Genomic DNA, 12,931 nt, shown 5'->3' on the forward strand with positions numbered 1-12,931 from the left:
TGTCATTTTTGGTTGCAATTAGTACACCACCGCCGCGTTGAAAAAGTATATATGTATTACTTATTTTTTATAATTTTTCTATGAAGAAATGCGTATACATCGATTGAACCGGACATTGTATTTATGTTGATACATTGATTTTGTAATATTCTGGGCTAACGATCATTTGTTTGTTTTTATTTATATCAAAATAAAAATAGAAATGAAATGTAAATGATACAAGCATCTTTTTAATTAAAAAAATGGAGAGTAACTTAAAATGACCAAGAGTTACAAATTAGAACAGAATACTTAACGGACTTTTTTATAACAGTTTTTTGAATTTGGCATGAAATTTGACATGACGTATATGAATATGCACTTTCCCAACTGTAGGTTGCGCGTCGACGCCGCTGCATACTTCAAAAAACAATTTTTCTGGAGTAATTTTCACTAATAACTACAAAAATAGTTGTTTTAAAAAAATTGACAAATTCCCCGATTTTCGACTGAATTCCCCGAAAATTTTCCCGATTGGCGATTTTCTCGCCTGAGACCCTCAATACTCAATTTTGTCCATGACTGTAAGTGAAACATGTTATATGCCAAAAGAAACAAGAGACCAGGCGCTACATTTTAGAACCACAACCTACCTGTGGTAGTGCGTTGGAAGCAGTTAAAAATGATTGCATACTTGTAGGGGCACCATTTTTCAAATTACCGACCTCGATTTGGGGCAGAAAAGGCGGCTTCATGAAGTTGCAATGTTCTACGCGTACGATGGATTTTTTGCGAGCTTTCCGAATATCATAGTGGTTTGGGGGTAAATCAGAGGTTTGGCCCTGTTTTGCCCCTAAAATAGTGTTTTTTGGTGATTTTTCGATTTTCAGAGCCTCAATCTCCTGCCCCTATAAAGAGGAGGCCCCAATCATTTTAATTCGTTGGAGTCTGGTGAACATTTCATCTGAACGTATCACCTTCGTCAGAAATGATGTAGTCGAAAAACCACGAAAAAATGGTAAATGCTAAATTGTGAACTCGCCTAGTGCCTTTGATGAAAAAATTGATTCCGGGGAAACGTGATTTCGAATCGTTAAATTGAAGAATTCGAGGTGGGCTTACTTTTAAGCCAAAAAATCGACCACTTGAAACCAGTTAGTTAGTCTACCTTTTCTCAAACGCGTTGTTAGATTATCTTGAACCGTTCACAATCGGCTTTCATTAGACTTTTTCATATTTGGTCATTCGTTTATTCATAAATTGGGTCATTCTTTTGACTAGTCGAGAACCAATATTTATGTAAAATTTAACTATCTATTGTTATACACTAAATTGTACAAAAATCAAAAGATCAGGTTTTTCATAACTCTTGGAGTCTTTTTCCTGCAAAACGAAAACTGCAAAACAGTTTTTTTGGCGGTGTTGATAAAAAAAAGATAGTTTTTATTGAAAAATACATGTTCCATACTTTTGGAGTTTAGCCACAGACCCACCCACCCCAAACGTCGAACTGTGAACAGATGTCGTAATCCTGGAATTTTGTGACTTTTTCTGTTGTGAGTTAGTGTATATATACACTATATATGTCTAAGTATAACTGTACTATGTACTTACTGTAGGTAAGGTAGAAAATTCCTCTGCCATCACCAGCACGCAACCGCCTGTTAAAAGTACTGTAGAAACGCCCAAGCATATGAATAAAACAGCACACCTTGGAATGATGATTGCTTGGCAAAGAACAATGAACACCCAAACAATAAACACGCATAACATATTTGAACGAAACATATCTTCACGTAACTGACAATATTTTGTTTCTTGTGTTGAATCCTTGAATTTCAATGTCCAAGGGTGAAGGTATTCCATACGCATTTGTTTATTAGAATTGATTTGGATATGGTCATTAAACTCATCTGTTATTTCTCTATCTTCGATAGCTGTAACCGGTGTCGCCATTTCTTGTGTGATGTACTCATTGCCTTTAGATAAATCAATTTGATTTTCATCTGTTTCATTTAGCTAAAATGAGATTAATTTTTTTTTATTAAAATGACAAAATATTCTGATTGAATTTTGACAAAGAGAATATTACAGTGTGGCCCATTCGAAGTGTAACAGAAACAATAATCGATCAGGTTTTCGAAATTTACTACCAGATTCCAATTATCCATTACCCCATACGTGGAAGCAACAACAAAATTCAAATTGGCGCGAGTGAATTTAGATATTTTATCTAAAGGTTTTTTTATGAGAGATTCCAAAGATTTTCAAAGAAAAGATTTGTTTTTCTAGTCTGAGATTTGTTTATTGGATCTATTTGAAGGGAGAGACAAGACTGAACCTGCTAGTGCAGTTTCTCTCTATTTATAGTAATATTCGAGTGATTACTTATGCAAAGATATTTTGATGAAATATTCTGTTTTAAGTGATTACTTTCTGTGAAGCTACTTAGATGAATAATCATATGCTTAGTTTGATGTGATAGGCATAGTATGCTATGAGGCATAGTATGCTATGCTCACTCTTCCCTATCGTAATTAAAATTGTCCCTAATTTTTATGTTCTAATGTTGTCTTTGTGTATTTTCACGTTTTTGTTTGTTATGATTATTTGACCTCTGTCTTCTTCCACGTTGTGTTTTGTAAAGGCTGCGCTGCGTTTGTCTCTGCGGTTGTTTTTTACAAAAATTGTGTCTCCTTTTTTGTATTGTTTGTTAGTTCTAGTTTTGTTTCCTCTTTCCAGCATTTTGTTTTGTGCTTTTTCGATTAATTCGGGTATTTCTGGGAATCTTTGTTGGTTGAAGAATACTTCTATGGGTTTTGCCCCCGTGACCGAGTGTATGCTGTTGTTGTATTCCGATACTGCGTCCATTATTATGTCTTCGAATTCTTGTGATCTTTGTTCGGCTAGGCATCGGCCTATTTCTATTATTGTCCTGTGGAATCGTTCTATTTGTGCGTTGCTTGTTGAATGTCGTATTGGTGCTAGTGTGTGGGTGATGTTTTTTGTTTTCAAGAGTGCTTTGACCGTGTCTGAGGTGAAGATGGCTTCGTTATCGGTCATGATGTATTTACATTTTGGAAATATTTGTAGTATCTCTTGTAGTACCCTTTCTGCGTGTAGTTTGTTTTTCGTTTCTTTTAGTAGTACGAATTTCGAATATCTATCAATTGTTGAGTAAAATATTCGGTTTCCCGCGTGGAAGATGTCAATTTGTAGGTATTCTCCTACATATTGTGGTCGTGGTGTCGGGTTCAGGATATTTTTTCTTGGATGGGTTTCGAATTTTTGTTTTTTGCATGTTTCGCATTTGATGACATGGGCTTGTATTTTTTTTTTCATTTTTGGGAAAAAATATTGTTGTTTTAGCTGTAGGTAGTTTTCGTGGTGGTTTCTATGAGCTCTCTCATGTTCATTGTTGATTAGGAACATCTTTTCGTTTTCATCAGTGATGTTTCGTATGTTCGTAGTGGTAAAGATGAATTTTATTCCGGCAAAATTGGTTTCAATTTGTTTTTTATTGTGGTAGAATTCTTCTTCTGTCATTAGTAGCCCATTGATGGTTTTTGGGTTGATTACTAATTTGATTTGTTTTATTAGTTGTTCCCCGTTCGTGTATTTGATTGTGTGTGAGATGTATCCTGGAAAAATTGTCTCTGTTTTTATCTTATCTTCTTTTGCCTTTTCCATGTAAATTTGATTTTTGAATGAGTTAATTGGGGCGGTGATTTTTTTTATTGTGTCGAGTGGAGGTGAGCTAGCCACAGAGTGTGATGCTTCTGAGTAAGAATCCCCATCATCGCTAATCGCGTTATAATATTGGCGGGAGAGTGCGTCTGCTACGATGTTTTCTTTTCCGGGTTTGTATTGTATTTTAGCGCCTGATTCTTCTATGAATGTTTTCCATCGTTTTAGTTTGAGGTTTGAGTTTTTTTCCGTGATGGCGTTGGTTAGTGGTTGGTGGTCTGTGAAGATTGTGAATGATGCTATCCCGTAAAGGTAGTTCCTCAATGTTTTTAATGCCCATACTATCGCAAGTAGTTCTTTTTCATTTGTTGCAAAATTTTCTTCGGGTTTTGATAGTGTTCGACTTATGAATGTTATAGGGTGGTTTTGTTGGGATAAGACGGCTCCTATTGCATGATTTGATGCGTCAGTTGTTAGTTCAAATGGTTTTGAGAAGTCTGGTTGGTATAATTCGATATTTTCCTGGATTTTTTCTTTTATTACGTTGAATGCTTTTATTGCACTTTCGTCCAGTGTTATCTTGACTCTCGAACTTGATTTTGCTCCTATTTTTCCATTGTTATTGCCCAAAAATACTGATAGTGGTTTGATTATCTGAGCGTAGTTTTTAATGTATTTTCGATATGTTCCGGCCATCCCCAGGAAGCTTCGTAATTGTTTTAGTGTTTTTGGTTCTGCAAAATTTTTTATTGTGTTCACTTTTTTTGATGAAACGGTTATTCGTCCCAAGAATTCTATTTCTCTGTTGAAGAAGAAGCTTTTTTCATTTGAGATTTTCATGTTTGCTGTGGTAAATGCGTCGATTGTCAATTTTATGTGTTTCAGGTGTTCTTCTTCTGTTTTAGAAAAGATAATAACGTCATCCATGTAGACGTATGCGAATTTTCCAATGAATGGTCTTAGAATATCATCGATTGCTCTTTGGAAAATACTGGGTGCATTTTTTAGGCCAAACGGCATTCGGGTGAATTCATATTTAGCACCATTGATTGAAAATCCCGTTTTTTCTATGTCTTTTTCCTTGATCTTTATTTGGTGGAAACCCGATTCTAGGTCAATTTTTGAAACGAATTTTGCTTCTCCCAAGTTGCTCAAGATGATGTTTATATCAGGCATTGGATATCTATTCGAAGATGGTTTGTGAGTTTAGTTTTCCATAATCGATCACAAGTCGTTTTTTTGGTGTTCCGTCTTCGTTAAATCCCTCTTTTGGTACAACCCATATTGGTGAGTTGTAAGGTGAATGGCTTGTTCTGATAATTCCCTTTTCTAGGAGTTTTTCGATTTCTTTGTTGACAAAATCTTTTGATGACATGGGATAGGGAAATTGTTTCGTCCACACTGGTGTATCTGTTGTTGTGCGAATTTCAGCTTCAACCTTAGTGTTGAATGGTATGGTTTTTGTTTGATTATTTTTTTCGATGAGTTGTTTGATTATTGTTTTTTGTTCTTCTGTTGTGTTTTCATTTATTGTGTAGTTTAAAGATTGACTTTTGACTGTATAGTCCAATTTGAAAGATGTTAGGTCGATTTTTGCATTGATTTTTCGTAATCCATCCATTCCTAGGATAAGGTCGAATTTTCCCATTTTGTCGAGTACAAAGAAGATTAGATCTTGTGAAAAAATGTTCACTTTTACGTATGATGTTATTTTTGATTCACCATGGATTGTTTTAACTGTTTTTATGCTTTTTAACTTCACTATTTTTGCGCCTTTAGTGTTTTTTGATGAGATATAATTGTTTGTTGCACCTGTATCAATTAATCCGGTTAGTTTTTGGCTTGTTTGTTTGTTTGTTCGTTGAAAACAAGGCAAGCCGTTTAATCGCCTAAAAAAATACTCGATGTTTCTGATGACATATTTTCGCTTAAGCAGCTTTGTGTTTCGAGGAATTCATCATCTTCGATTATTGTTTTCGCATAGTTTTCTTCGATTTTATTGAGTCGTTGTTGTTTGAATTTTTGGTCCGAATTGTTTGTTGTCTGTCGTGAGAAGTTTCTTTTAAATGGTTCGTTATGATTGAAGCCATTTGATTGGTTTCGGTTTGAGGTACTCGGTTGGTTGTTTTTTTTTTCGAAGTTTACTCTTGTTGACGTTTGGTCGATTTCCATTGGTTCTTCTTCTTTTTTCTGTCCATTTTTTTCTTCTTCTTTTTCACGGTATCTGAATCGTGGGTTTTTTGTTAAAAATGGTTCGTGGCGTTGATATCCGTTTCCATTGTATTTTGATGCGAATTTCATTCGTTCTTGGTCATTGGTGATTGTTTGTAGTCGAGCGTATGCTTCGGGAAGTGATTTTGGGTTGGAGGCGTACAATATTTCTCCTCGGCGGTTGTTTAACCCGGTGATAAATGTACGGAGTGCTTTTTCGTTTATTGTGTCGATTAAGGCTTTTGCCGTGGTTTCGTTTGAATATGTCATGTTTATCTTGTTGATAATCGCATTTAATTTTTCGTTAACTTTATCGAAGAATTCGTCGGTTGTTAGTTCATTTTGTTGGAGTACTAACATTTGTTGTTCCAAAACATACAATGGTCTTTTGTCTGCGTAAGTGAAATCCAATCTGTCGATGATTGCGTCGAAATTGAATGCAGTATTGTAGTTATTCAAGATATTTGACGCGGCTCCTGTGATTTTGTTTCGTATTATCATTAGAGCTTGGCAGAATTGCATTGATGTCTCGTGGTTTTCCAACAGTTTCATTGCGGTTTTCACGATAGTTCGCCATGTGGCATATGAATTTCTGTCTCCCGAAAATTCTGGTAATTTTTGAAGAGGTGTAATGATACATCTTCTGCCCTGTTGATTATGAAGGTCATGTCTCGATGTTCCTCCACAGGCAATGGTTAGGTTGTTTGTGAGTGCAAAAGTCGTTGTTGTTCGTTCAGAGTGTTAATTTGGTTTTGCAGCTGATTGATAATTTCGGTGAGATCTTGAGCCATTGTCGATTCTTCCCTTTTAACTTAGTATACGGATGTACTTTTTGTTATGTTAATTTCAGAAAAAGGTGTTCCAAAGTATTCTTATGTACTTTTTGTTGGTGTCCTTTTAAGGAAAAATGGATATTGTGGGTCCGGAGGTGGTTCGTCAGTGGATAAAAATCTGACTGCCGGGTGACTCGCCAGTGAATTTAGATATTTTATCTAAAGGTTTTTTTATGAGAGATTCCAAAGATTTTCAAAGAAAAGATTTGTTTTTCTAGTCTGAGATTTGTTTATTGGATCTATTTGAAGGGAGAGACAAGACTGAACCTGCTAGTGCAGTTTCTCTCTATTTATAGTAATATTCGAGTGATTACTTATGCAAAGATATTTTGATGAAATATTCTGTTTTAAGTGATTACTTTCTGTGAAGCTACTTAGATGAATAATCATATGCTTAGTTTGATGTGATAGGCATAGTATGCTATGAGGCATAGTATGCTATGCTCACTCGCGCTGTTTAGTTCAGGAAAAAATTACGAAATTACATTGATTTTCCTATTGAAATTGAGGGCGCTCGCGTCGCCATAGTTTTCATTCAAGTTGTTTTCGGTCTTAGCTTCCACCCGATGACCCCATATTATGTCTACAAGTTCTAGTTCATGTTTATATATATAATAAATAGTGTAATTTAAATTGCAAGGAAATAAATGAACCGTTGTGACAAAAAAATTCCCTCAGAATATTTGAGAATGGAATTAAAGCATGGCATTTGTCTACGAACAAAGACCAAGAACGCAAGTTTTTGAACCAAAGCGACACAAAGCAAATATGAGAAACAAAATGCAATATAACAAATCATGTGGCAGTTTAAAGCCGAAACTTGCTTCGCACGCGTAGTTGGCAATGGTTGTTCAGCAGCGACCAGACAGTTGGCGCTGTACAGAAGAATAAGAGAAGAGAAGAAACAAAAGAAGAAGAAGTAAACATCTTCTTTTTGCTTATTCTTCTTTTCTTCTCTCTTTTACACTAGTAACGACAACTGTCTGATCGCCGCTGAAATACTGTTGCTGACAACGAGTGTTACTTCGTGCTACTTTGTTTCTGAAATTGGCGTTGTTTCTTTTTGAAACTAATTTCGAGCATGATGTTGTTTCAAAATTTCAATAAATTGATAAGAAGTGCGAATTACGATTGACAAAATTGTTCTGGTTTGGCAATAATTATGTAAGAAAAAACAAAACATTGTGAAACAACAAGAAAATGAGCTATCAACAATATCGTAAAAAGACTGTGAGAGCATTTAGGGAGAATCGTCAATAGAGGGCATGAGACACAGCCTGCATGTTCATATCATAGCTACTCACGCATGAGAGCTGTCACTCAGACACAGAAAAGTCATTCTCTTTTGTTCTGACTGCGAACAAGTACGGACGCATGGTAATCAGCGAAATAAAGAAATTAGCACAAAATCAGCGCATTAATGCGAAAATACCGTAGAAATCATCAGAAAAAGAAGTGACAAAAGAGATTTGATAACGAAAAACCAGCTAAAATAAGCGTAAGTGTCGAAATTGCCCAAAAAAGAATAAAACAAAATGACGAAAATATATTAACGTAGAATTGCAAAAGTGGTTTTTTCATACGGCCTTTAAGTTTCACAGTGGTTTTTTCATACGGCCTTTTCGTGAGGTTTTTCATACGGTCTTTTGGTGAGACTTTTGCCGTACGGCCCACATCAACTGTTTTTTTTTCCGGTCAACATAAGCTGTTTTGCCCATACGGTCTTGCGTGGATCTGACTATCGCCCAAATTACTGGAAAATATCGTGAAGTCGTATTGGAGTCAACCGAACGGCCACCAATCATCACCGAGAAGCCACATCGATCCCCGTATAGTCTAAGTGAGCGTTAGAAAATAAGTGAATACATTATCGAATCGCAAAAACGTACAATTCGTTGCATTTGTCATTGAGTTAAGATTTTGTAGAGAGAAGAATCAGTGGCGTAAAAGAAAGGTAAGCATATGTGAACAAAAGGTAAAGAGTGAACGAAAGAGGTTATTCCATTCTTAGTAAAGTAAAAATCCGAGCATAAAGAAAGTCCAAATCACATGGCGCCCGAATTAAAAGAACATGCATAAAATAAAGCATTTAATCACGAAAAACTGAACCAAATAGTTTAAAATGTTAAAAAAGTAAATGATTGAATTGCATCAGAAGAAAGAAAAAAGTGTGATGCGAACATAACCTCAAAACCCAAGTTCACATGTGCTCTACCGAATAGACATGACAGTGTCAATTTATGAAACAGAAATTAACGTAAAGTAAATGATATTGAATGAACTGATCACTCATTAAATGTAATTGAAAGTAACATAAAGAATTAATTTAAACGAAAAATTGTACATTGTTGCCATTCAGACACATTCATTTTTTTTGCCAACCATACTAACATTGCATGCAAATTTTTCTTTGAGGGAGGGCGGGAATCAGTTAAAATTAACTGAACGAATTCGCTTTCCACCACATTTTTTTTGTTCTTTCCATTGAATCAATTGCATTAAGATAAACATTTTTTTTAAAGAAAATAGTCAGTTTTAAAAGCAAAAAAGAAAGAAAAAAAATGAAACATAAAATTACAGCAATAACGTAAATAAGTCATTGCAATCAACAAGTAATTTCGAACGAGCGCATATTTAAGCAAAGAGTGTCGGGAAAAATAAAACCAAGTACGATTTAAGCATCCGAATAAGTTTCTCAGCGCGAATAAGTTTAATTTTGTCAACAGTGGAGTGAATGAATCGTTTTCATATAACGCTTGGAGTCCATATACCCTGAATAGTTGAGAGAGAAATTTTTGTAACGAATGGATCGCACATATTTAACTAAACATAGTAAAGTAAAAATCCGAGCATAAAGAAAGTCCAAATCAAAATATTTGTTGACTGATCGGATATTTTCTTTTGACTGAATCCGAATTTATTGTAAACACTGGTTTATTCCATCGGTTCAGATGATAACTATTTTATAAAAAAGGTACCAAAAGGGATTTGTTCCGATCTAGACGTAAAACTTTTCTTTGATTTATTTTTTTGCATGTAATAAATCAAATGATGACTCTTGCAGTCATTGCGCTTCGTCGCAATGCTAAATGCTTCTAATAGCCTTAATTTTTTACAGTGTACAAAAGACTATTTGAACCATTGGCAGTTTGACGGCCTTTTGGGAAAATTCATTTGAAAGTATTCTATCTTAAGTTGGATGGGATCAACGCAGCAAAAAATAAAAGTCTACATCGGCCAAAACTCTCCAGCCCGTCGTTGCAGGTAGAATGCCTTGAAAATTTGTAAATATTGCTCACCCTGGCAAAATAAACGTCGAACGTGACCACAGAGTATACCTGTTGCGCAGCTATAATTCGTGCCTGCGAAATAGATTTGTCTCGGGGGTGAGGGGGTCGATTTTTTAGGGGTGGAAAAATGCAACCCTAATAGTACAGATAATTAGTACCTAATTGGTGCCCACGATTGATATACAGTCAGTCAAAAAAGTATTCGGCCACCTTCAAATTTTTTTTCTTTCGCAATTTTTTGTGCATTTAATCATAAAAACCGTAACTATTTTTGTTTATTTAATAAATTTGAAATATTTTCTATATTATTCATAGCAAATTTATTATATTGTACACATTTTGGAATATTTTTGAGAGGTTTCGCAACCCTCAAATTCGACGCAAAGAAAGTATTCAGCCATTCATCGATTTCATGATTTATTTCTATTGTTTTGACATTCATCGATGACAAATGCCAATTAAATTTTTTAATATTGTGAAATACAACTAAACTGTCACTTAGTTGAATGTATTTGCGCATTTAGTTGGCTTGAAAACCGCCGAATCGATGGAAAATGGTGAAATCCAAAGAAACGACTTTCGAGGAGAGAGAAATCATCATAAATCTTCACAAAAATAACAAAAGTGAGCGAAAAATCGCTGAAATATGTTCAAAACCACGATCAACCATAAACTCAATCATCAAAAAGTATAAAACAAGTGGCACAATACTGAACAAAACAAGATCGGGCCGGCCGTCGAAGATCATCGATCGGCTGAAAACGAAAATAGTCCGAAAAATCAAGATAAATCCAAAGGTTTCGACACCAAAAATTGCAGCAGACATCGCTGGCACTGACAATGTTGAAGTTACACCGCAAACAGTAAAAAAGTTCTGAAAAAACCTGGGTACAATGGTCGGATCGCACGGAAAAAATGTTAATAAGGCCAAAGTGTGGCGAAAACCCGGAACGGAGTTATAGGCAAAAAACCTAACGCCAACCGTGAAGCATGGCGGCGGTACCGTGATGGTGTAGGGTTGCATGAATGCTTCGGGTGTCGGAAAATTGGTGTTGAAATGGTCGATGGAAGAATGGACCAGTATGTGTACAAAGGCATTCTTCAAAGAAATTTGTTGTCAAGTGCTCGCCAATTGAACATTGAATCCGACTTTGTGTTCCAGCATGACAACGACCCCAAGCACACGGCAGGAAGTGTGAAGGAATGGTTGTCCAAAAAGATCGAAAATGTGCTTGAATGTCCAGCCCAGTCACCTGACCTCAATCCTATTGAACATTTATGGGACCATTTGGATCGAAAAATACACCAAATCAGCATCAGTAGCATAGCTGAGTTGAAAGCCACGATTGCATCCGAATGGGCCAAAATCCCAACGACTGTGACCAAAAATTTGGTCGATTCAATGCCACGTAGAATGCAGGTGGTTCGTCGCGCAAAAGGAAACCCAACAAAATATTAAATATTCTCTTTTTTCATAAAAGATCATGCAATATTGATGTTTGGCCGAATACTTTCTTTGCGTCAAATTTAAGTATCTCACTGAAAAAGGTCCCAAAAACATTCCAAAATGTGATTAATATTTTAAATATGCTATTAATAATAAAGAATATACTTCAAGTTTAACCCTCTGATCGTTTGTCGGGTGTACAACGCCCGAGGCGACTTTGAACCTCGAATAAAAGTACCAAAAAACGAAAAAATCACATTGAAATAGATACCGTTCGATAGCTTGAACCTTTAGCTATACGTCAGTGAAATTTCATGTGCATATGTGTAAGAATTTGTGACATATTGCCTCCCACAACACATGTGCGCGCGTTCGTTTCTTGGGGCGTACGACGCCCCAAGTGTATTTTTTCATGAAAACTGGCCTGTGATAAGAGATAACGATTTAATGTCTTCGGCAAATATGTAGTACTAGAGGTCCTCTACATCTTTACTAAAGACAGATATCGCTTATCTCTTATCAGTTCCGCAAAATACGCGAAAAACCGCGAAAACGCAAATATTCGGTTTTCCATTCATCACGGAACTGATAAGAGATAATAGATATCTGTCTTCAGCAAAGCTGTAGAGCAGATTGGGTTCTACAACTTTGCTCAAGAAACCAAGTCATTATCTCTTATCAGTAACGCGAAAAATGATAAGAGAAATCTCGCGTTTTTCGCAGTTTTCCGCTTAACTGATAAGAGATAACGAAATAAAGCATGTGTAAAATTGTAGTACTTGTGGTCCTGTACAACTTTGCTGAAAACAGATGTCACTTATCTCTTATCAGTCAAGCAAAAAAAAATTATCAAAAAACCCATATGGTGGGAGATCTTTCGCGCAGGGCAGGTCATCATTGGGCCACATCGACGTGAGCGCCTCTATTTTGACGGTGGCCCGAGCAACTATTTTGACATATATTGATTGGATGGAGACGCCCTGAGTTTTTTCCAACTGTCATTCATGCGACTGTCAGCGATATTTGAAGTGTATGTTGAAGCGGTTTTTGTGATGATGTTTTTGTAGTAAAATAATATCAAAGAGAAATTAATCAAAGACTAAAAAAATAAAGTACTATTTTTGTCCAATCCATAATTATTTTGTGATGAACGTATTGTGGAAAATGAATGAAAATGCTAAATATCACTAATATGGAATACATAACCTACAAATTCTATCTTGTTTGGTAAAATGCACTGAGTGGAACTGAGCAAAATAATTTTGTGAAAAAATGGAAAAAAGTAATAATATAAAAATAAACTAAATAATTGACGATCAAATATTGATATGATAAAAAGTGGATGAGCGGAAAAAGGTGGAAAACGGGTCTTGCCAGACATCATAATTTGAACACGTGTGAGTGATGTTTGTGTAAAAACATAATGAAAAAAGTGAAAATAATAGAAAAATCAAGAGATATCAATGATATTAATGATATTGTGT

At 35.5% G+C, this 12,931-nt stretch overlaps 1 protein-coding gene and 1 long non-coding RNA gene across 2 annotated transcripts in view; one reads left to right on the forward strand and one right to left on the reverse strand.

Annotated features, from left to right (window-relative positions):
• Window positions 1-1,941, reverse strand: part of LOC129579567 (adenylyl cyclase 78C-like) — a 15,275-nt gene extending 13,334 nt beyond the window's left edge. Inside the window, exon 1 of the mRNA XM_055469718.1 lies at window positions 1,594-1,941. Within this exon, the coding sequence (XP_055325693.1) occupies window positions 1,594-1,935 (342 nt within the window). The 5' untranslated portion in view covers window positions 1,936-1,941. The remainder of the gene's footprint in view (window positions 1-1,593) is intronic.
• Window positions 1,942-8,045: 6,104 nt separating this feature from the next.
• LOC129579568 (uncharacterized) lies at window positions 8,046-8,601 on the forward strand. Its single transcript, XR_008689261.1, has 2 exons — window positions 8,046-8,208; window positions 8,312-8,601. It is a non-coding gene; the product is annotated as an uncharacterized LOC129579568 (long non-coding RNA).
• Window positions 8,602-12,931: the final 4,330 nt, after the last annotated feature.

Source organism: Sitodiplosis mosellana, unplaced genomic scaffold, assembly GCF_009176505.1.
Source record: "Sitodiplosis mosellana isolate CC-2019 unplaced genomic scaffold, AAFC_SMos_1.0 Smas_scaffold_6247, whole genome shotgun sequence".
NCBI classification, from domain to species: Eukaryota; Metazoa; Arthropoda; class Insecta; order Diptera; family Cecidomyiidae; genus Sitodiplosis; species Sitodiplosis mosellana.